General features: G+C 43.2%; 2 protein-coding genes across 3 annotated transcripts; one reads left to right on the top strand and one right to left on the bottom strand.

Moving 5' to 3' along the window:
* The first annotated feature begins 138 nt into the window (after nt 1-138).
* LOC129835517 (ras-related protein Rab-39B-like) lies at nt 139-8223 on the top strand. Of its 2 annotated transcripts, XM_055901179.1 has the most exons (5): nt 139-628; nt 2268-2501; nt 3465-3645; nt 3791-3916; nt 4823-8223. In XM_055901179.1, exons 2-5 carry the CDS (start codon nt 2287-2289, stop codon nt 4940-4942), a joined length of 642 nt encoding a protein of 213 aa, XP_055757154.1. In that variant the 5' UTR covers nt 139-628; nt 2268-2286; the 3' UTR covers nt 4943-8223. The 2 variants fall into 2 exon arrangements, with proteins under 2 accessions (XP_055757154.1, XP_055757155.1); XM_055901180.1 differs by lacking the exon at nt 139-628 and having other exon boundaries at nt 635-2501.
* Nucleotides 8224-12186: 3963 nt separating this feature from the next.
* On the bottom strand, nt 12187-20903 carry LOC129835518 (prefoldin subunit 3-like). The gene is made up of 6 exons (XM_055901181.1): nt 20794-20903; nt 20277-20401; nt 18883-18949; nt 18552-18650; nt 18145-18283; nt 12187-13230 (listed from the first exon to the last, which is right to left on the bottom strand). The coding sequence occupies exons 1-6, from the start codon at nt 20872-20874 to the stop codon at nt 13154-13156; spliced, it is 588 nt and encodes a 195-aa protein (XP_055757156.1). The 5' UTR covers nt 20875-20903; the 3' UTR covers nt 12187-13153.
* Between the last annotated feature and the right edge of the window lie 2791 nt (nt 20904-23694).

Genomic DNA, 23694 nt, shown 5'->3' with positions numbered 1-23694 from the left:
GATATTTATAATGGCGTTATAACAAGAGTTGATATATAGGACTAGGCTTATAGAGGTTTCTTCTATGCTATTTGTGTCGCTGTGGGTTTTTGTAGAGATGAGAAAAGTGGTGGTCCGCCTCTATATTGATGTTTACGGTAGTCGTGGTCCTGATGCGGGTTGGGGAAGTGGAATGAGTCAGGTTCTGTGATGCTGCTGCTAGCGCTGCCATTTCATCAACAGCAACATTCATTTCATAACATTTTGCGGCCTTCAAAAAACAGGAAACGAAAAAAGAGAGAGGAGTGAAAAGAAAACGAACCCTTCGAATTTATCACATTCGAAACGAGTGTGGTTGTAGACAATAGTGCAGACTTCCGTCTACAAATAATAACCGTTTGTGGAGTAAAGCGTGCTGTGGATTTTTCTCTTAGACCTAGGCCGTTCGAGCCCGTTGTTATCGTTATAAACCGTAATAAAGACATGACCCATTAGACCCGTCGTTGGATCTCTCCAGGGGAATTGTAAACGGTGGTTTATGTGTTGTTGTGAGACGTTTTTCAGGCGTTTGATCTACGAAAGAGGAGACGAGCTTCTCGATACGATGGAACCTGCAGCATTCGGTTTCTGAACGCCGCAACAAAACAACGTAAGATGAAACCATTCCATGTTCTAGGCTATAGGCCTCTCTCCTAATTGTGACCTAGATCCCAATAAAATACATTTTAATTTCAGGATAATGATGAGAGAAATAAGAAAGGGCTTTGAATAAAGTGGATGACGTTACACTGCTTGGTCTTGGAAGCCTATAATGAGAGTGACAGATGGGATGTTGTGGTTAAGTTTAGTATCAAATGATCGTGTAGATTCTATCCTAGCCTGCTGTTCTCCACTCGATTCCCCATTACTGACAGATCAGGTTGAATTAGCCATATAATAATAAATCAAATAATCAATTATCCTGCCATAAGGAAAAATGGAGGGGCCCATTCATTGACCTTGGTAGGTCTGGTAAAAAAACGTTTGATTTGAATCCAAAAGCACCTTATGGGAAATATCATTTTAGTCCCTTAGTAGACGCTCTTATCCAGAGAGACTTAGAGTAGTGAGTGGAAACATTTACATACTGGTCCCCTGTGGGAATCGAACCCACAACCCTGGCGTTGCAAGCGCCATGCTCTACCAAATGAGCCACATCCACGGTATGCTCTACAATAGACATGGTTTTGTCCTCTATAGGTGACTGTAATAGGTTACAGCCAACTGTCCGTGTCAATGCTCCAGAGATCCTAGCTAAAGCCTATATCCGGGCTGAGTCAACAGCTATGGGGGTGGGTATTATGGTTACTCTCTATCTGTGTGGCCACGGTAGGCCGAGTGTTTGCATATTAAGCGGACTGTGTAATCCCCCGGCCAAGCAGAGTGAGGTGGTGTCGGTGGGCTTTAGTTGGCACTAGAGGCAGTGTGATGGCTGGATAACCAGGCCTGTGCATAGAATGCAATACCATAATAAATTATTGCATTGTGGGGTTTTCAAGAAGCATAGGTCTATAGAACATGGAATAGAATAGAATATGTTAGCTATATTACTTACTTTCCACTGGCTACAACTAGAATGAAATAACTTTATTTTTCTTAGAGGGAAATTCAACAGGGCTTTTTATATTCAGCAAATCAAATAAATCCATGATAACCTAAAACAGACTATCAAATAGGTAACAGATAAATCAAACGACTTGAAAGTTGGCCAACATATCAGATTTCCAATAGTCACATGCTTGTAATTAAACATGTGGCTATAATAGGCATTATAAACTGGGTGGTTTGAGCCCTGAATTCTGATTGGCTGAAGGCCATGGTATATCAGACCGTATACCACGGGTATGCCAAAACATGTATTTTCTCTAATTATGTTGGTAACCAGTTTATAATAGCAGTAAGGCACCTCGAGGGTTTGTGGTATATGGCCAATATACCACGGCTAAGGGCTGTATCCAGGCACTCCACGTTGCGTTGTGCAGAGGAAACAGTCCTTAGCTGTGGTATATTGGCTATATACCACACCTCCTCGGGCATTATTGCTTAATTGTAACACTGGGGGCCTAGATAAAAACCATGGCCAAATCAAGATGAGTGTAGCCTTTTTTCTCATAACCAAAGGCAGGGCCGTCTCTAGCCTTCTGGGGACCCCAAGTGAACACTGTTGTTACGGGTTAACTGTCTGACTCTGGTTTTGTGCGTCCATTCGCCTGTGTCTCTCTCCACGTGCCTGATTTACCCGACGACAGACGCTAGACAGTAGTCACCATGGAGGCGATATGGCTGTACCAGTTCCGACTCATCGTCATTGGGGACTCGACGGTGGGGAAATCGTGTTTGATCCGGCGGTTCACAGAGGGACGCTTCGCCCAGGTGAGCGACCCAACAGTCGGTGTAGATTTCTTCTCTCGCCTGGTGGAGATCGAGCCGGGGAGACGGATCAAGCTACAGATCTGGGACACCGCGGGACAGGAGCGCTTCAGGTGTGTGTGTGTGGGAGGGGGGAGGGATCTAAGGATGCTGACAGGTATTTATAGTCGAATATTAACTGCTTTCGGTAGTGATCTATCATAGCCTTCCTTTCGAATGACAACGCGCTCTGGTGTGTCAATGCCGCTTCTTGTCCAACAAGACTATGAGGTCTACACTGAAGTCAGGTTGTGTCATTGCACTACTGATTAGAGTTATTGACTAGTTAAAAGAGCCTTATTATGCAAAGTACAAAGGGTATGCGGTTATTGGCCTATTTCAATATTTACTTTCTGGAACATCAGTAACACATTGGATATGCATGCCTAAATAGGCCTGGTAGACATTTCTAGAACATACAAAACAAGTATATGAGGACCCATTTTTCATAAATAAATATACATTTTACATTTAAATAGGTAACAGCCTTTGAACACACACACACTTGCTTCGTCAGCGTTCCATCTGTCTCCATTTCCTGCTCTATATCTGTGTCTTGATTCATTTCAACGGTTTATGAATATTTTACCAGCCTCCTATCTTCATTCTCTCTTTCTTGAAGTCCTCTTCTTCCACCTCCCCTTCCCTCTATCCACCCACACCTTGCCTGCCTGTCATATCACTCCTCCCACTTCCTCTCCCCTTCCTGTCCTCCCTCCCTCCCGCCTCTCACATTTTCTCTTCTGCCAAACTTTCCCTCTCCCTCGCTATCCACTCTCTCCCCTTTTCTAACCTTTATATCTGTCTCCTAACACCTCTCTCTCCCTCTCACACTCTTCTTTTAGTTCAGAACGACACTATTTGTCTTTGTGATGAGTGTGACGCAACAGTAACACTGTTGATAACATCTCAGATGTTTCCTCAATGATGTGGATATTTCTATCCTCCACTGTGATCTGCCATGTCATCCAGGCTCAGCTTAGTAGCCAATAGTCCATCTATATGTCATGTTCTCTCTCATCTCAACCCTCTCTCAGGTCCATCACCAGAGCCTACTATCGTAACTCGGTGGGCGGGCTCCTGCTGTTTGACATCACAAACCGTCGCTCCTTCCAGAACGTTCATGATTGGCTAGAGGAGGCCCGGAGTCACGTCCAACCACACAGCATCGTGTTCCTATTGGTCGGACACAAGTGTGACCTGGAGCCTCAGCGTCAGGTAGCCTATTGGAATGTGTGTCTGTGTGTTTGATTGAGCATTGGAATAATCCTTACCCTAACTAAGGATACTATAAATGACGCCTGAAACACATTTCTATGAAATGTGACAATAAAATCAAATCTTTACCTTTAAAAATCGCCAGGTGACTCGTCAGGAAGCTGAGAAACTCGCCGGCGCCTACGGGATGCGTTACGTAGAAACCTCGGCCCGCGACGCCATCAATGTGGAGCACGCCTTCACGGAGCTGACCAGGGACATCTTCCACCTGGTGAGGAGATAACCTTCCTCAACCCGAGTCCAGAATCAAAATGGAGTCACATTTTCAATGCTAACCCTTGGCTATTAAAGCAATATGGGCTGGTCCCATACACTGGTACAAACCTACGCTTGTGAAAACATGAATCTCAAAGAAACTCAATTGGAAATTAATATAGAATTATTAGGTTATTGCCATTTTAACAAGTCATTTCAAAATAAATACCTGATAATTACTAGGGCTGGGAATTGCCAGGGACCTCACGATACACTAGTATTACAATACCGACAATCGTATTACAATACCGACAATAGTATTACAATACCGACAATAGTATTACAATACCGACAATAGTATTACAATACCGACAATAGTATTACAATACCGACAATACTATTACAATACCGACAATAGTATTACAATACTGACAATAGTATTACAATACTGACAATAGTATTACAATACTTAGGTGCCGATACATAATGTATTGTGATTCTCACGATTCTATATGTATTGCTGTTTGATTCTGTGATTTTATTGCGATGATGATGTTCCATAACATAATGGCTCACTATATGTCTGCTGCAGAGAGACGAGAGAGAGCAGGAGAAAATGAGTTTTAGTCAGTCAAGGAAACAAATAGCATGTTGGCTCAGTATTTAGAAAGAAGATGGAGAACAAGCTATGGGATTTGGAGCAGGTATAGCCAACTAGCGCTAGTTAACGCTACCTACAGTAGCAATAAATAAACAATAAATATACTTGGAGAATAATATTGCGATATGTAACTATCAATCCCCCCCCCTATCATTACTAATACTGGGCTGTAAAATAAAAGTGTTACCTTGGTTAATTAATCGAAAGCCTCTGCATGTGAATACGTCGTCGTCCCTCTTAACCTTGATATCTTGGCCCTAGGTGAGGAGTGGTGACATCACTATCCAGGAGGGCTGGGAAGGGGTGAAGAGCGGCTTCGTCCCCAACGTGGTCCACTCCTCCGAGGAGGTCACCAAGAGCGACCGGCGGTGCCTCTGCTGATCTGGAGGGATCACTAGAGAGATCCCTGACTCACGCCTGGTTTCACCTGGGTCCTCCTGGATCCATTTCAGCTCTCTAGTTTAGCAATTTCCCTCTGCTGATCTGCATCAGGACGGAGGGATCCTACCCACAACTACACTACATGGACAAAAGTATGTGGACATATCAAATTAGTGGATTCTGCTATTTCAGCCACACCCGTTGATGACAGGTGTATAAAATCGAGCACACTGCCATGCAATCTCAATAGACAAAACTTGGCAGTAGAATGGCCCGTACTGAAGAGCTCAGTGACTTTCAATATGGCACCATCATAGGATGCCACCTTTCCAACAAGTCAGTTTGTAATAATTCTGCCCTGCAAGAGCTGCTCCAGTCAACTGTAAGTGCTGTTATTGTGATGTGGAAACATCTAGGAGCAACAGTGGCTCAGCTGCGAAGTGGTAAGCCACACAAGCTCACAGGTTGTCGAGATCGGTGTGGAAGAACTTGACTGGCCTGCACAGAACCCTGACCTCAACCCCATCGAACACCTTTGGGATGAATTGGAATGCAGAGTGCGAGCCAGGCCTAATCGCCCAACATCAGTGCCCGACCTCACTAATGCTTGTGGTTGAATGGAAGCAAGTCCCTGCAGCAATGTTCCAACATCTAGTGGAAAGCCTTCCCAGAAGAGTGGAGGCTATTATAGCATCAAAGGGGAGACCAACTCCATATTAATGCCCATGATTTTGGAATGAGATGTTTGACTAGCAGGTGTCCACAGACTTTTGGCCATGTAGTATAGATCCCTGGTTTCCCCATCTCCTTTCTTCCAATATGCAATCCCATAACACAATTTATACAGCCAGAAAGCATCGTACACCATAGTTGGGCAAGGTTTGGCCAAAACGACATTCTATTTGACTCAGTTTAAAGGAGACTAAGATGGAGGGGGCTCTCAGTCTCTCCCCTCCCCCCGAAGGAAACTAAATCTGGTCTCAAAAACTCTGTGGTTCTCTACTTTCTTTCACCCATCATCCAACTACCACTGTACAATCCCTATCCAATACCATAATGGACTTTATGGACCCTTTGGACAGGGATGTAAGGGAACGACTGTTTGACTGACAGTACAGGTGGACAAAGTGACTCCAGGGACGTATTCACTTCACATCAAACGGAGGAAATGGACAAAACAGGAAGGGACAACCTGAACCAATAAGAAACTCCTGTTTTTTTTAGCAAAACATGTTGTTTTTTTATGGTGTGCACTAATGAATACGACCCAGTAAAAGGTGGACTATAAGGGGATATTAGGCATCCCTGAGTACCGGTACATAACCTGTCCTCTTTGCAAGAATCCAAATCTCTGAGGAGGGTCAAACTGACAACAGGGGAGGACTATTTATTTTAGTACGTTTGAACAATGACTCATAATGACTCTGGAACTTGTCCTCCTAGTGATTCTGGAATCTAGCGGAGGAACCCATGGTAACAGTGGAGAGACAGCTAGGAGAACATACTCTAAAAACACCACATTACCTATAATTCCACACCTGCGGACATCTAAATTACAGTTAACTATATAGATACAACAAGTATGGCAACAGACATGTGCATTCAATATCTTAAATCAGTATAGAAATAAGGATTGTCATTCCAAAAATAAAATCACATTTTGTTAATGACTAAGACGATGTAACAATAACCTTTCTGGTTTGGTAACTGAAACATGAAATGGTTTGGGCACAATAGGTGGAGGGACAGAACTTGCTGCGTTGTAACAAATGGTGTCCTACATTTTATTTTCAGTTGAAGATGTTTTGTAGCCACTGTGTTCAAGGTCAATTTCTTTCTCATCAGAAAAAACTATGATTCCTTCGTCTCTGAGGGATGAGATTGAAATAAGATTGTGTTCATAATCTGATCAAGTTATTTGTTGGTTCGGGGAAGCACCATTGCTTTCCTCTGAATGAGTGAGTGTATACTACTGATTCTCTAGGGCACCTTTTCATCTACTTGATTTGTGTAATAACTGCAAGGATGAACTGCTATCATCCACCTTTTCTAAAGAGTGATGCATTATCGTATGTCAATCTAACATTTAAGGGCCAGGGGAGCTGGGGTGATTGTGTACATCTATCATGTAGGATTACCCTTGACAAGGAAGAGTGGATGGTAAACGTTCTCAAATCATCAAATCTGGGACAAGTCTTGACGAGGGACTTTTCGCTCCTTTACGACTTGGATCAAGAAGGGACTTCTTTGGGTTACTATGTGCTTTTCCCAGTTCCGTGGACATTCTGGTTCTAGAAGAGTTCCGTGGACATTCTCGTTCTAGAACAGAATCGTGGACATCATGATGTTCCACCCATCGAATTAGAACAGAGTAGAATTCTATTCAGTGCTCATAACTGAACAACCGTGGCTTCACCAATCTCCACACACTTAAAATCTCCTCCAATGCTTATACCGTATCAGTGTAGTCTGTCTAGACAGCTGGGTTGAGACTAGTATCAGAGGGTTTAAGGAGTTTGGATCAGGTTGCTCCTCAACATCTAATAAGACACTATGTAGGAGTAAGGTCTCTAACCACAGATCTAGGATCAAATTACCAGAACCCCCAGCACTAACCTTTACCAGTAGACTAAAGAAAGACATCGGATCCTGTATCAGTTCTTGGAGGCAACTTCTACTATGTCACACGCAAGCAGACGTGGGGCGCGTCCAGCAACGTTTTGGAAAGTTCAGATAGAAATATGCTCTGTGGCATATAGAACAATGTTCCACGTCAGCTCTATTCATGGAAATCCTAACTACAGCGTTCGACAACGTCGGCTACTGAAAGTGGACAAGCAGTTACTTAATCTGATGAAACCAGACATAATGAAGGGAAACAAAAGAGAAGCGCTGGGAAATCAGTTGGATACCAGACTAGCTGTTGCTCATAAACAATATAACACGCAAGTAGACCATCAAATGTACAGCATTACTAGGGTCGTATTCATTGGGCACCCAACGGAAGACAACAGACTGAAACAGAGAGGAAACTACCCTCTCTGTTTTGCAACGTTGTGCCCTAATGAATACGACCCAGGATGAATTTCATTTTACATCTTTTCATTTTACTCGATGGTATCTTTGATTTGTCTTCTTCTCTTTATCTCCAAGCTGTACAATACCATGTATCTACTGTTCATTCAATTCAACATCTACGGAACTTTCTGGGCCACTACTATTCTATCAAAACAACTTGAAATGTACTAAAAAAATAAATACAAAATGTGACCGGTAAAACACCAGTTTTGCTCCGTGTGTCTTACAATGTAGCACCCGTGTGTAGGTAAAATGTAGTGACGTCATGATGGGTTACTCATTGCAGTGCCAGAAACCAACCACTAGATGACAAAACAAGGCAAATAGGTGTCATTGTCAACCAGCTTGTATCCGTCTGGGGGGGGGGGGGGGGTCTAGTTATACCCAGACCAGAGGTGTTCTCTCTCCACTGACTAGAAAGGAACTTAAAAGGGGGGAAAAAATTGCATGGAATGAGTTTGACACCCCAGCATTTAGAAAGGGGGATACCTAGTCAGTTGTCCAACTAAATGTATTCAACTGAAATGTGTCTTCTGCATTTAACCCCTCTGAATCAGAGAGGTGTGGAGGGCTGCCTTAATCGACATCCACATCGCCCGCGGAACAGTGGTTTAACTGCCTTGTTCAGGGGCAGAATGACAGATTTTTACTTTGTCAGTTCAGGGATTCGATTAGCAACCTTTCGGTTACTGGCCCAACGCTCTACCCACTAGGTTACCTGCCGACCCTACGCTCTAACCACTAGGGTACCTGCCGGCCCTACGTTCTAACCACTAGGGTACCTGCCGGCCCTACGTTCTAACCACTAGGGTACCTGCCGGCCCCACGTTCTAACCACTAGGGTACCTGCCGGCCCTACGTTCTAACCACTAGGGTACCTGCCGGCCCTACGTTCTAACCACAAGGCTACCTGCCGGCCCTACGTTCTAACCACTAGGGTACCTGCTGGCCCAATGCTCTAACCACTAGGGTACCTGCCGCCCCAACGCTCTAACCACTAGGCTACCTGCCGCCCCTACGCTCTAACCACTAGGGTACCTGCCGGCCCAACGCTCTAACCACAAGGCTACCTGCCGACAATGGAGAAATTAATAATTGCCAGAAGAAAAAACTAGGTTATTGAAGGAATTATCCAAACAGCTAGATCAGGTCAAACTCTCTAAAGATCCCTATTTCATTCCTAGCGGTGAGTCCCGTGCTACTATCCTAATCCTATTCAGCCCTTTAGGCACATAGGCTTCAGTTCAGATCACATGGGTTAACCCCTCATAGGGAACAGTTCAACCTAAATACCAACATTTGTCAGACATAAAACCTCAAAAGCCTGGTTCCTCTCTAGGTTTCTTCCTAGGTTCTGGCCTTTCTAGGGAGTTTTTCCTAGTCACTATGCTTCTACACCTGCATTGCTTGCTGTTTGGGGTTTTAGGCTGGGTTTCTGTACAGCACTTTGAGACGTCAGCTGATGTAAGAAGGGCTTTATAAAATAAATTTGATTGAACAGTGATGCCAAGCATCCCAATCCTTTGGGATTGAGGCCTGTAGATTTCTCATAAATCACAGATGGTGTGGAATTGTCATTGTAAATAAGAACTTGTTAACTGACCTGCCTAGTTAAATAAAAGAAGACAGATGTTACTACCAGAGGGCTTTTGATATGTGGGGGGTGCTATAATTTTATTACATTGATAGAGATCAGCCCCACTGTCTCAGAGTAACCACTTGATCAGTCACCTCACCATACGCCACTGGTAGGCAACCCTGTCATGCTCTAGATGACACGGTAGAATTAACTTGACAATGGAGACTGGAGTACTATTACTTTTGGCTTTATATCTGAAGCATGGTAAGAATTAACACTTACACGCAGGCACACTTCAAACCGCAAGACTGCTCATTTACATATCCCCTTGACCCGTCAACCTCAGGAGTGATAGTGATTGGCTGTTAAACACAAGGGTGTTTCATTAAAAGGTGTATAGTTCCGTATATTACACAACTCTGTTCCTGGAGTGATGCAGATACTGCAGGATTTGGTCCCACCTATGCACCACACTGTAGGTACTTAGCTAATGGATCAGTTCAGTGTTTAAAGTCAACACGTGGTATTCCAGGTCAGTTAAATATAAAACATGCCGTGTCTACTGACGAAACTCTGGGTTTGCACCAGTGGAGGAAAGGGAGGACCATCCTCAGTGAATTTCATAAAATTAAAAATAGTGAAACACTTAAAAAAGTTCACCTTTTTTAGATAAAACTACACTAAATATAAAATCACGTCACCAAATAATTAAAGGGGCGGCAGGGTAGCCTAGTGGTTAGAGCGTTGGACTAGTAACCGAAAGGTTGCAAGTTCAAATCCCCGAGCTGACAAGGTACAAATCTGTCGTTCTGCCCCTGAACAGGCAGTTAACCCACTGTTCCTAGGCCGTCATTGAAAATAAGAATTTGTTCTTAACTGACTTGCCTAGTTAAATAAAGGTAAAATAAAAATTTTTAAAAAAAAAAGACTATTTTGCAAATAAGGTCTACAGTAGCCTCAACAGTACTCTGTAGGGAAGCACCATTGTGTAGCTGGAGGACAGCTAGCTTCCGTCCTCCTCTGGGTACATCGACTTCAATACAAAACCTAGGAGGCCCATGTTTTTCACCCCTTCCATAGACTTACACAGTAATTATGACAATTTGAGGACGTCTTCCAGTTACACCGGCGGTGTCCCGTTGGCAATAAATTAGTCAAACCAAAAGCTTACCTTGACTTGGAAGAGTCCTAGCCAGCTTACTGACTGTACACTGTAACGTTACTGCATGAAGCGGGTTTACTGACGCGGTAGTTCTAGTAGCTATACTGACTATGACGTTACTTTAGCTAATATGGCGACGACGACATAGGCTGTGTGTAAGTTAGTTGATTGGCTTGGAAAGGTTTTTTCTGGTCACATACAGCTGATGTGTTGTGTATTTAACAGAATTGCATTTGATTTGTTCCCATTGTTGTGCCATTCATCCGCTGCCATCACCTCATGTTTCAGCATGATAATACACGGCCCCATGTCGCAAGGATCAGTACACGATTCCTGGAAGCTGAAAATGTCCCAGTTCTTCTATGGCCTGCATACTCACCTGACATGTCATCCATTGAGCATGTTTGGGATGCTCTGGATCGACGTGTATGACACCGTGTTCCAGTTCCCATCAATATCCAGCAACTTCACACAGCCATTGAAGAGTGGGACAACATTCCACAGATCACAATCAACAACCTGATCAACTCTATGGGAAGGACATGTGACTCGCTGCATGAGGCAAGTAGTGGTGACACCAGATACTGACTGGTTTTCTGATCCACACCCCTAACTTAAGGTATTTGTGACCATCAGATGCATATCTGTATTCCCAGTCATGTGAAATCCATAGATTAGGACCTAATTAATTTAAATTGACTGATGTCCTTACATAAACTAACTCAGTAAAATCTTTTAAAATTGCTTCTTGTTCCGTTATTATTTTTGCTCAGTGTAGATGTGTGTGTCTCTTGGTCTCTTCCAATATATAAAATATATAAATCTAGTCTGTTACTATTCTGTAGTTTGTATGTTTTATGTGGACCCCAGGAAGAGTAGCTGCTGCATGTGCAGTAGCTAATGGGGATCCTAATGAACTAAACTACCTGCGAGCTGTTGGCTGGGGCACAGGTGCCAAGACCAGAATAGGAACATTTGCTATTTAACACAACAGTTGTGACAAAACTATCGGTCGAGTTGAAAACGGTTCGATTTTTTTTTAAATTCAGTGCATGAAAACTTAACCAAAAAATATATTGTGTGCGCACCATCATCACCAATTGTTTATTATAATTTAATATACGCAACAGGTCCATTTGGTGGAAACATAGCCTACCACTGATAGGAAAAATACGCATATTTTCTCTATGTGGATTCTAGAATATTCGCATGAAAATCTGTTCGTAACCTAGTTACCATATTCCTCCAGCAGTTTCTCAACAAACTAGTTCAATGGAAATACATAGTTGCAGGCTATTTTTCTTTGCCATCTTTTTAAATAATAATACAAAAAAGTGGACAAATAGATGGAAAACATAGCTTTTGTTGCACGACTATTCCGTAAGGAATTAGCAAGAGCAGGTACTCACTGGCACCAAACACAGATTATTATTATTTTTTTAATTTGTCATTTCTTTTTTTTCACTCAAGTATTCTAATGAATACAACGTGACATATACATTGAGAAACAGGAGGAAAATAAAATAAGACAGGCAGCAGGAGAGGCTACATCCAAAATGGGACCCTATTCACTAGGTAGTGCACTACTTATAGGAATAAGGTGCCATTTTAGAATCAGTCGAGGGACTAGGAGTGAGGGACGGAACCCACGAGAGAGTGGGCTCCACATTTAAACATTCTCATAAATCACAGGAAGGTGTCAACTTGAACTGGTGAGATGCTCCTCCTCGTCTCCCATTTCCTGCCCAGCGAGGATTATGGGTCATGTAATAGCAGGGTGTGTACTGAAAGCAAACCAAGGCCCCAAACGAGTACATAGCAAAGATCAACGTCAGTAAGAGTTTGGAAGAAGAAGCAGTACTCGACAACTTAATGGAAGAAAACACGACGAGAGAAGGAAGAAATGTAGGACAGTGACAACCTAAAGACTAAGCAGGGGGGATAAAAAAATATTAGTGCTTAATAAATCGTAATAAAATAATACAAAAAACTGCCGTAGTAACTTTTGTTTTGTCTTTTTTTACTTGAAAAAATACTTTAAAAAGTAACAAATCAATAGAATAATGTTTGGTCCACATCCCAAATGGTATCCTACTCCCTATACAGTGCACTGCAGTGGAGGCTGCTGAGGGGAGGACGGCTCATAGTTACGTCTGGAACGGCGTGTTCCGCTCCAGCCATGACCACGAGCCCGCCCTCCCCAACTAAGATGCCACCAACCTCCTGTGGTGCACTGCTTTGGACCAGAGCCCTGGTTAAATGTAGTGCACTAAATATGAAATAGGGTGCCATTTAGGTCGCAAACATGTTGTAGAGACTAGAGATGTGAACATGGAGTTGGGGCGGGTTACTAGGGGGGGGGGGGATTTGTTGTGGGGGGGGTCCCCCTCTCTCAAGACTTCTTGACTGATTTAAGGAGGTTGTCCTTGCTCCTCTTCTTAACGTCAAAGTTGTAGACCCGTGCCATGTCTGAGGGAGGCGATGGGTAAAGGATTACACACGTCTCAGTTTGACACACTGTGAACACTGTCGTTACCAGTCTATCAAAACAACATTACTTACCAACAGTTTAAACAAGATCCAATTGTTAACACGAAGTATGTAACTCAGTTTCAAAATGTTATTTTCCTCCTGGTTCGGGTCTACTGAACAACTCTACTTTCCCTGCTTTGACACACCTGTCTGCCACACCCGCACCAGTAACTCTGCCCTGCCAGACCATAAACTGCCTCAAGTCGTAAAACCACAAGACCAGTTTAACCATCCCTGACACACAGAGCACATTGTATCACAGCTTTTTTCACTCAGGGTATCTAAGTTCATTCAGGTTGAATTTAAGACTTGAGACTTCTTTTTTTTTAAATGCCACTTGAAATGCAATTTAATATCAATTGAGGTCTGCGTGTCCCACAAACCTGCTAATATTCCCAAAAAAATTCACATCGTCACCAATAGAAATAAAGAGTCGGGTAATCACCTTCAAATGCCATTGACAGTGCTTTAGGAAAGAAGTGCAATTGACTCCTGAGATGGTATTCAAATAACTTGGTTCATCTAGGCAGGAATGCATGATTGAAGATATGTTGATGTGCACTGCAACCTAATCCAGTGATCGTCATAAACTTTGGGTAGACAATTACACTATTGTTGTTATATTTGTGTGTTAAAATAGGTCAATATTTTGTGTTAAATATAAATGAATTTGCCAAAATCTAAGTAAGTGGAAACTCAAAAACACATGAGCTAGATCACTTCCTCTAAATCAGATTTCCACTGGAAGTAGCCAGGTTTTAATCTAACAGTAAAGTCATTATTAATGTCCTAAATAAAGATGATGTCATAGCCTAATAGCCAATGAGGCCGAGGCTCATTTCACACTCTCCATATCAATATCTCTGTTGTAAAATAGACTGCTGAGAAATTTAAATAAAAAATAAATAAATACCTGCATAAAGCTAAGAACATCTTCTCTTCAACTGTGACAAGTATTACCAGGGCCTAAAACTAACTGTTTTGTATACCAGCCACTGTGGCAGGTAGATTTTTTAAAAATCTACATGCCAGAATTTTTTTACCAGCCAAGCTGTTGTTGTTGCCGCAGTTACACAATAAAACAGATGAGCATGCTTAGTAATGTTGGGGCGGTTAGAGCGTTGGGCCAGTAAAATGCATTACTAGTAGGATTTAAATTTAATTATCCGTGACCTGAGTATTTTAATAAAAATAACTGACAAAAAAATGTTAGGTTACCCCTTTAAGGTTACCTTGGTAACAGGGCCACTGAGTAATCACCTGTGAGAATGTCACTACTAGAGACCAGATGTCTCTTTCTGTTAGCAGTAGGAGCAAACTGAAACATTGAAAAGCAACCTAGCTTGTGAACAAAACAATGTCAATAGCCAAGAAACATGAGGACAAAGTCTCACTTTTGTAGAGTAAATTAGAACAACTTATGTCTGTGTCCATTGGTTCTTAAAGAAAAACTAGATCTTTCAGCACTCACAGCCCCCCAGACAGGAAGTGTTTCTGCGTAAGGTGGGATAGCTTGCACATGTGCCCATACGTGATTATTTTTATTAAAACGCTTACACTGTAGAGCCCGGCGTGTTACCACCTGCCAACGTGGCTGGTGAATTAGACATTCTTACACACCAATGCCAAAATCTACCCGCGTTTGGCAGGCGGAGGGTGTTCATTTTAGGCCCTGAGTATTACACAGGATAGCTGTGTTTTTCTTATAGATAGAAAACAAATGTATATCTGATTTCTACAGGAGCGCAGTGTAAAAGGCAGAAAAAAAGTGTCTTGCTCATTATCACCGCAGCAGGGCCCAGAGAAACAGGCACACTTTGATTACCGCAGCAGGGCCCAGAGAAACAGGCACACTTTGATTAGAGGAATTATGGAGATACTGCACTTTACGGTTTGACAAAATCACTTAATAGCTAAACAGTTTACTCGCTAGCTAACGAGTGAGCTAACTAATCAAGCTAAAAGCAATGATTCGAATTGGCTATCTATTTTGTAGCCTAACTTACTCGCTATGCCCTCTCGGCTGGCCATAGCCGGCAGACTTGCAGTGGCACACAGAGAGAAACACAGTCGTAGGAATGTGGAACTCTCTAGCATCTTGAAAATGCACCTCGGTAGGAATAGACTATAATTTCATGTTTTTATTTTATTTCGCCAGCTGCATAACATAGCAGAAACACCATAGTCATCTCTGGTTGCATTTTTTTAAGACCATTGAAAACTGAATATAAGGCGATTTAAGACATTTTAAGGCCTTTAATTTAGATAGTCTTAAATTAATTTAAGGCCCCGCAGACACCCTATCACTAATTATTTTATCCAGCCTCCAGGCCCATTAACACACGCTGCCCATGGGCCTATTAACCCACGCTGCCCATGGGCCTATTAACTTCTTGACGCTAGGGGTCAGATTTATTAGATTTTTTAAATAACGTTCCCAAAGTAAACAGACTATTTCTCAGGCCCAGATCGTATAATATGCATATAATTTACAGATTAGGATAGAAGACACTCCAAAGTTTCCAAAACTGTCAAAATATTGTCTGTGAGTATAACAAAACTGATTTTGCAGGTGAAAACCTGAGGAAATCTAACCCCGAAGTGATTTAAAAAAGAATTAAAATCTGTGTTTCATTGTCCGTCCCTCTTCCATTTAAAGGGGTGTCAACCAGATTCCTTTTCCAATGGCTTCCTCAGGCTGTGACCAGGCTTTAGACAGTTTCAGGCTTTTATTTTGAAAAATGAGCGAGATTTTAAAAAACTAGTCAGGTGTCCTTTGATTAGTTCCTGCGCGCGAGAGGGGTAGCTCGACATTTTCTTTCTCTCTTTTATTGAATAGGTTACGGTCCGGTTGAAATATTATCGATTATGTATGTTAAAAACAACCTGAGGATTGATTATAAAAAACATTTGACATGTTTCTACGACCGTTACGGATACTTTTGGGAATTTTCGTCGAATGGAACGAGGCTGTGGTTTTCTGAACATAACGCGCAACCCAAATGGCGTTTTTTTGTTATAAAAGTAATATTTATCGAACAAAAATAACATGTATTGTGTAACTGGGAGTCTCGTGAGTGCAAACATCCGAAGATTATCAAAGGTAAGAGATTAATTTTATTGCTTTTCTGACTTTCGTGACCATGCTAATTTGGGGCTAGCTGTTCTAGCATTGATTGATACACTCACAAAAGCTTGGATTGCTTTCGCTGTAAAGCATATTTTCAAAATCTGACATGATAGGTGGATTAACAACAAGCTAAACTGTGTTTTGGTATATTTCACTTGTGATTGCATGATTATAAATATTTGTAGTAATATTTTTGAATTTGGCGCCATGCAATTCAGCGGTTGTTTAGGAAAACGATCCCGCTAAAGGGATCTGTGCGCAGAGCGGTTAACCCACGCCGCCCATTAACCCACGCCGCCCACTAACCCACGCCGCCCACTAACCCACGCCGCCCACTAACCCACGCCGCCCAGGTCTATTAACCCACGCCGCCCAGGTCTATTAACCCACGCCGCCCAGGTCTATTAACCCACGCCGCCCAGGTCTATTAACCCACGCCGCCCAGGTCTATTAACCCACGCCGCCCAGGTCTATTAACCCACGCCGCCCAGGTCTATTAACCCACGCCGCCCAGGTCTATTAACCCACGCCGCCCAGGTCTATTAACCCACGCCGCCCAGGTCTATTAACCCACGCCGCCCAGGTCTATTAACCCACGCCGCCCAGGTCTATTAACCCACGCCGCCCAGGTCTATTAACCCACGCCGCCCAGGTCTATTAACCCACGCCGCCCAGGTCTATTAACCCACGCCGCCCAGGTCTATTAACCCACGCCGCCCAGGTCTATTAACCCACGCCGCCCAGGTCTATTAACCCACGCCGCCCAGGTCTATTAACCCACGCCGCCCAGGTCTATTAACCCACGCCGCCCAGGTCTATTAACCCACGCCGCCCAGGTCTATTAACCCACGCCGCCCAGGTCTATTAACCCACGCCGCCCAGGTCTATTAACCCACGCCGCCCAGGTCTATTAACCCACGCCGCCCAGGTCTATTAACCCACGCCGCCCAGGTCTATTAACCCACGCCGCCCAGGTCTATTAACCCACGCCGCCCAGGTCTATTAACCCACGCCGCCCAGGTCTATTAACCCACGCCGCCCAGGTCTATTAACCCACGCCGCCCACTAACCCACGCCGCCCACTAACCCACGCCGCCCACTAACCCACGCCGCCCACTAACCCACGCCGCCCACTAACCCACGCCGCCCACTAACCCACGCCGCCCACTAACCCACGCCGCCCACTAACCCACGCCGCCCACTAACCCACGCCGCCCACTAACCCACGCCGCCCACTAACCCACGCCGCCCACTAACCCACGCCGCCCACTAACCCACGCCGCCCACTAACCCACGCCGCCCACTAACCCACGCCGCCCACTAACCCACGCCGCCCACTAACCCACGCCGCCCACTAACCCACGCCGCCCATTAACCCACGCTGCCTATTAACCCACGCTGCCTATTAACCCACGCTGCCCACTAACCCACGCTGCCTATTAACCCACGCTGCCCACTAACCCACGCTGCCCACTAACCCACGCTGCCTATTAACCCACGCTGCCTAGGCCTATATGCTGGCTTCAGGATACAGTTCACATCTCAACTAAAATCAGTGTTTCCCCAACTCTCTTGGCGGACCAACAGACACATTTTTGTTCTACCCCTGCACTGGTAGAACTTTTGAACACTTTTGGCAGCATCACATACTTCTCCAGCCTCCGAGCCTGTTCACCCATAGTCCCTGGGCTGAGTGGGCCTATATTTAGGTGTAAGGATACTGACTTCGGTGGTGGTGAACTGGTCTCTGAGGAAGTCCAGGTCTTCCTCCAGGGAGTCCAGGTTGCGCGATGCGGTCGCTAGGTTCTTCTCCAGAAGAGACTGGGCCTCGTCGATGTCATACTCCAACATCACATTGGCCTGGGCGAGGGGATGGAGGGAAGAAAGGGAAGAGAGTGAGGTTAGAGTATGGAATGGTAGTATATTGTAGTTTTTACTATTGCTTGCTTAATGGTTCCTTCCTAGGAGAAACTGGGAATTGTCCCCAACAAGGCTCCTTCTAGCCTCCATTTAAGAGAGGTGGGTCAGCCCAAAGAACATCACTTTGGATATACATGCACAGGCTGAGGAGGACCTATCCCAAAGTACTCACCCCTAGCCACTGGAGGACCTATCCCAAAGTACTCACCCCTAGCCACAGGCACACTTTGTCGGTGGGCGGGACTGACGCCTTGCAGTAAACGTTGTCAGCCAATAGGAAGTGTGTCTCCATCGGGTCTGTGGTTTCCTATTGGACGAGAGGAGCGGGACACAGGGTGAATCCCAATACTCTACAGTGGTTTCCTGTCCTCAGTCCCTCCCCCTCTGAAGGCTCTGGATAAGCAGCATAGTTTCCACCATATTGCTTACAGGTCTGCAAACATTGAACAGTTAGAGCCGAGGAGGAGGGAGAAAACGAGGACGGGCTGGAAATGTCTGAGGAGAAGACAAAGTAAGTAAACACCACATATATTGTTTACCTTCTTCTTCTGCATGTGTCGAAGGATTTCTAGAGTCTGCTTGATCTGTGGGATCTGGCTTTTCAACCTGAGGATAGCAGCGAGAAACACCATAGAAGAAGAATTAGAATCATTGTATTACATCTCAGGGTTTCCTTTAGGCGCTAATTGCCGTCTATTGGCTGATAAAATAAATGAAGAAAAAAAAAGATAAATAAAACGTTGGCACAGCTACTGTGCAACTTCCTTTTAGGTAGGATGCCATTTTGTAACTATTTTTTTCTTATTGATAATAATCTGTTTTATCATCATCATTACTTTTGTATATCATTGTTGTTGTAGGCATATTTATTCATCTAAACATGTTTTGTTTCATTCTGTTGAGACATTTGTTGGCTAAATGAAGTTTGATCTGTGTTTTTAAATTGTGTGCTCTGTATTTAGTTTAACATAGGCCTGTTGTAAAAATAAATATCATTAGCTTATTGCTGTCATTTGTTGGGTATGGTATGCACTAGTCTTTCTTGGTTAATGCAGCAATATAGCCTGTTCAAAACTTTTGTGAAGGTTTAAACCAGTTTGCAAGTAAGTGCAAGCAAGGGCAAGCTATTTAGCTAGCTTGCTGTTGCTAACTAATTTGTCCTGGGATATAAACATTGAGTTGTTATTTTACCACAAATGCACAAGGTCCTTATATGGTGATTGGCATCTACACTTTCATAGTATTACCATGACAACCGGCAAAACAGTTCATCTTTCAATCACCCACGTGGGTATAACCAATGAGGAGATGGCACTATAAAATGATGCTTCTATAAACCAATGAGGAGATGGGAGAGGCAGGACTTGCAGCGCGATCTGTGTCAGAAATAGGAATGACTTCTATTTTAGCCCTTGGCAACGCAGACGCTTGTTGGACCAATAATTGAATAACATATATTCTTACATTTATTTTGCAACGCTCGCCGTAGTCAGGGTATTAGAGTTCGGAAAATGTGCCTTTTCATAACGCTGACCATCACAAAATCGCGTTTTAAACCATTTCACCTGCATTTTATTTTGAAAGTTAGTTTTTTTTTGCTTCAATAGAGTGATCATGGATGTGCAACTATAGTTTTCCTTCACATAAAATACATTAATGCAACACATTCGGCAGAAAATAGCTTAATTTTCATCAGAAGACAACATAAATACAACGTTATTTGGCTGGCAGACACACAAGTAAATGAGTTTACACTGAAAAAGCAAGGTAATTTTGCAAAACCAATGCATGGCCATCATGTTTCTCATGGAAAGAATGTAGCCAGCTACATTTCTTAATGTTTTGCTTGAGGCTAATCTTGCATTCTACCAGAGAAAAGTAGACTACACCGAGAAAAGTACCGGAGAAAGGTTGCTATGCATCTGAGGCCTACCTTTGTTTCTTCTGCGCCAAGTTGAGCTCCATATATTTGTATTTCTGGTACTGTTCATCCAGTTTCCTCAGTACGGCGTCTGCGGTGTCGTTGCCTGGCTGCTTCATAAACGACTCGACATCCTCCTACAACGGTTGACAAAATAACGTTAGCTATCTTAGCTAATATTAACGTTATATCAGACGAGTCATTCTCACACTAAACCTATGGTGACATACAAGGTAGTTAACGTTAGATAATTGGTGATAACTATTTAATTGCATTTGGATGACAAAGAGAAATTGGATAGGTAGCCAAGCCAGCTAATGGGCTTCGTCGGCGTTATTTCCCTAAAAGGATGTAAATGAACATAACACCACTTTGCTAGATAACGTTAGCTACCTAGCATTAGCTTAGTTAGCATTTGTGACAGGCTAGCATAGAGGCTGGACAACGGCGAATATTTATTTTGAGAGCCTTATTTCACAAAGTAACGTTATAAGCGACACACTGTGTATATACTTCATATTTTACCCACCACAAATATTGCTTCGGGGATTCCGAGATGCTTTTTGCTTGTCGCCTGTACGGCATTGCTGCTGTCTATGGTCGTCGCCATCTTGGAAAAGACTTTCTACTCTTTCCCTCGTTACGTAGAAGTTGGGCGTGGGGTTCCTACTGAAGAGCTTGCGTGTCAGAGATGGACGAGTAAGCGAGACACCCCACTTGCTGTTCTTTTTCTGGATCAATGAAAGTCAATGATTTAAGTAGACCAGACCCAGCAGCTATTGCCACCTCGGCGTTAAGTAGACCGGAACTGACATTTTTTTATATAGTAAACGGTGAAAGTGAACCATCTTTGTTTATCCACTATCTCTGGTGCCCGTCTTCAACGCTTGAGTTTGCGCTTGTGATGTGGCTTGCTTCCCTTCCTTATGTCCTCGATCACTAGGCTAACATGGTTAAATAAATATACATAGACCATATACATTTACTATGTAGTAGGCTAGTGTAACAGTAACATCTACTTTGCAAGGCTTGGGAACTGTCTAACAAGCTGTTTGATTTGAATACCAGGGAAAACACAAAAATACTTCAAAGGTGATTGGTTTAGAATTTGTTATACATGATTTATACAGTTTCCATTTCACATCAAATGATAGATACCTCATTGTTATTCTTCAAAATAACTCAGAACAACAGACAGAGAACCAAACATGGTTTTGCCCACAATGTGTGATGATGATAGCCCTACACACATGGGTTCTAGGAGTTAAATCATTTAGATATGTAAGAATGCATTTTCACATTTATTCAAGGATATTAGAATAATTTGGATCACTTGGAAAATATATATTTGTATCTCTATTTTACCAGGTTAGTCTCATTAAAGGTCAAATAAAATACAATTATATAATTTAGAAAATCATAAATTACACATTTTTGTTTTTCAAGGTTGAGTGTTTCCCGCATTTCCACCCCTGCCTACTACTAAGGACTTGATAACTATCTGATGACCTAGCAACAAACAACAGTCTGCCCAACTTGGAACCAGGACATCATAAAAGCACTGTGTAAAGACAAGAAAACGATCCATCAACCACCCCACCTTTATTCGGTGCCATGAAACCATATAGCAGCTATAGCTGCTGAGAAGTTGAGATTACTACTTGTAAGCCTATCCACCAAGATGCATTTCAACAGAGCTGGAGAAAGGAAATTACCAAAAGGTATTGATGTAAAAAAAAAAATTATGTAGCATCCTAAAAAAACATATAACTTGATAATCTGACTGAAGACATTATAGGGGGATGGGGTTCTTTATCTTATCTAGGACATTTTTTTCATTGTCTTTTTAAACATACAGAACATATACATTTACTGTTTTCACAGATATAGACACTGGTATGGTGCTGGAGATATGAGGTTTAAAACGTGGTGACGTGTCCTTTTAATATCAGTTCTATGAATTGTTTCAGATAGCACTCCCAACGCCTGACATCCCTTTTTATTTTTATTTTATTTCACCTTTATTTAACCAGGTAGGCTAGTTGAGAACAAGTTCTCATTTGCAACTGCGACCTGGCCAAGATAAAGCATAGCAGTGTGAACAGACAACAACACAGAGTTACACATGGAGTAAACAATAAACAAGTCAATAACATGGTAGGAAAAAGAGAATCTATATACAATGTGTGCAAAAGGCATGAGGTAGGCAATAAATCGAATAATTACAATTTAGCAGATTAACACTGGAGTGATAAATCATCAGATGATCATGTGCAAGAAGAGATACTGGTGTGCAAAAAAGCAGAAAAGTAAATAAAACAAAGCAGTATGGGGGTGAGGTAGGTAAATTGGGTGGGTAGTTTACAGATGGACTATGTACAGCTGCAGCGATCGGTTAGCTGCTCGGATAGCAGATTTTTAAAGTTGTTGAGGGAGATAAAAGTCTCCAACTTCAGAGATTTTTGCATTTCGTTCCAGTCGCAGGCAGCAGAGAACTGGAAGGAAAGGCGTCCAAATGAGGTTTTGGCTTTAGGGATGATCAGTGAGATACACCTGCTGGAGCGCGTGCTACGGGTGGGTGTAGCCATCGTGACCAGTGAACTGAGATAAGGCGGCACTTTACCTAGCATAGCCTTGTAGATGACCTGGAGCCAGTGGGTCTGACGACGAACATGTAGCGAGGGCCAGCCGATTAGGGCATACAGGTCGCAGTGGTGGGTCGTATAAGGTGCTTTAGTAACAAAACGGATGGCACTGTGATAAACTGCATCCAGTTTGCTAAGTAGAGTATTGGAAGCTATTTTGTAGATGACATCGCCGAAGTCGAGGATCGGTAGGATAGTCAGTTTTACTAGGGTAAGTTTGGCGGTGTGAGTGAAGGAGGCTTTGTTGCGGAATAGAAAGCCGACTCTAGATTTGATTTTGGATTGGAGATGTTTGATATGAGTCTGGAAGGAGAGTTTGCAGTCTAGCCAGACACCTAGGTACTTATAGATGTCCACATATTCTAGGTCGGAACCGTCCAGGGTGGTGATGCTAGTCGGGCGTGCGGGTGCAGGCAGCGAACGGTTGAAAAGCATGCATTTGGTTTTACTAGCGTTTAAGAGCAGTTGGAGGCCACGGAAGGAGTGTTGTATGGCATTGAAGCTCATTTGGAGGTTAGATAGCACAGTGTCCAAGGAAGGGCCGGAAGTATACAGAATGGTGTCGTCTACAGAATGGTGTCGTCCCTACATCAGTGTGCCTAGGAATGTGATACTGCCGACCTACTGCAGCTGAATGCTTTTAGTTTAGACGACTTTGGTAGCCTAGTGGTTAGAGTGTAGGGGCGACAGGTAGCCTTGTGGTTAGAGTGTAGGGGCGACAGGTAGCCTAGTGGTTAGAGTGTAGGGGAGACAGGTAGCCTAGTGGTTAGAGTGTAGGGGCGGCA

The sequence above is a fragment of the Salvelinus fontinalis genome, chromosome 36 (genome assembly GCF_029448725.1).
Source record: "Salvelinus fontinalis isolate EN_2023a chromosome 36, ASM2944872v1, whole genome shotgun sequence".
NCBI classification, from domain to species: domain Eukaryota; kingdom Metazoa; phylum Chordata; class Actinopteri; order Salmoniformes; family Salmonidae; genus Salvelinus; species Salvelinus fontinalis.
Note: the sequence above shows the minus strand (reverse complement) of the source record. Positions and strands in the feature narration are given on the sequence as shown.

Coding starts and splice junctions, on each gene's coding strand:
- LOC129835517 (XM_055901179.1), top strand. CDS start 2,287: ATGGAGGCGATATGGCTGTACCAGTTCCGACTCATCGTCATTGGGGAC. Junction 2,502..3,464: donor GCGGGACAGGAGCGCTTCAG/GTGTGTGTGTGT, acceptor ACCCTCTCTCAG/GTCCATCACCAGAGCCTACT. Junction 3,917..4,822: donor CCAGGGACATCTTCCACCTG/GTGAGGAGATAA, acceptor TCTTGGCCCTAG/GTGAGGAGTGGTGACATCAC.
- LOC129835518 (XM_055901181.1), bottom strand. CDS start 20,874: ATGGCGACGACCATAGACAGCAGCAATGCCGTACAGGCGACAAGCAAA. Junction 18,284..18,551: donor AAGTGTGCCTGTGGCTAGGG/GTGAGTACTTTG, acceptor CCCCTCGCCCAG/GCCAATGTGATGTTGGAGTA. Junction 13,231..18,144: donor GTTCACCACCACCGAAGTCA/GTATCCTTACAC, acceptor CGCCTCCCTCAG/ACATGGCACGGGTCTACAAC.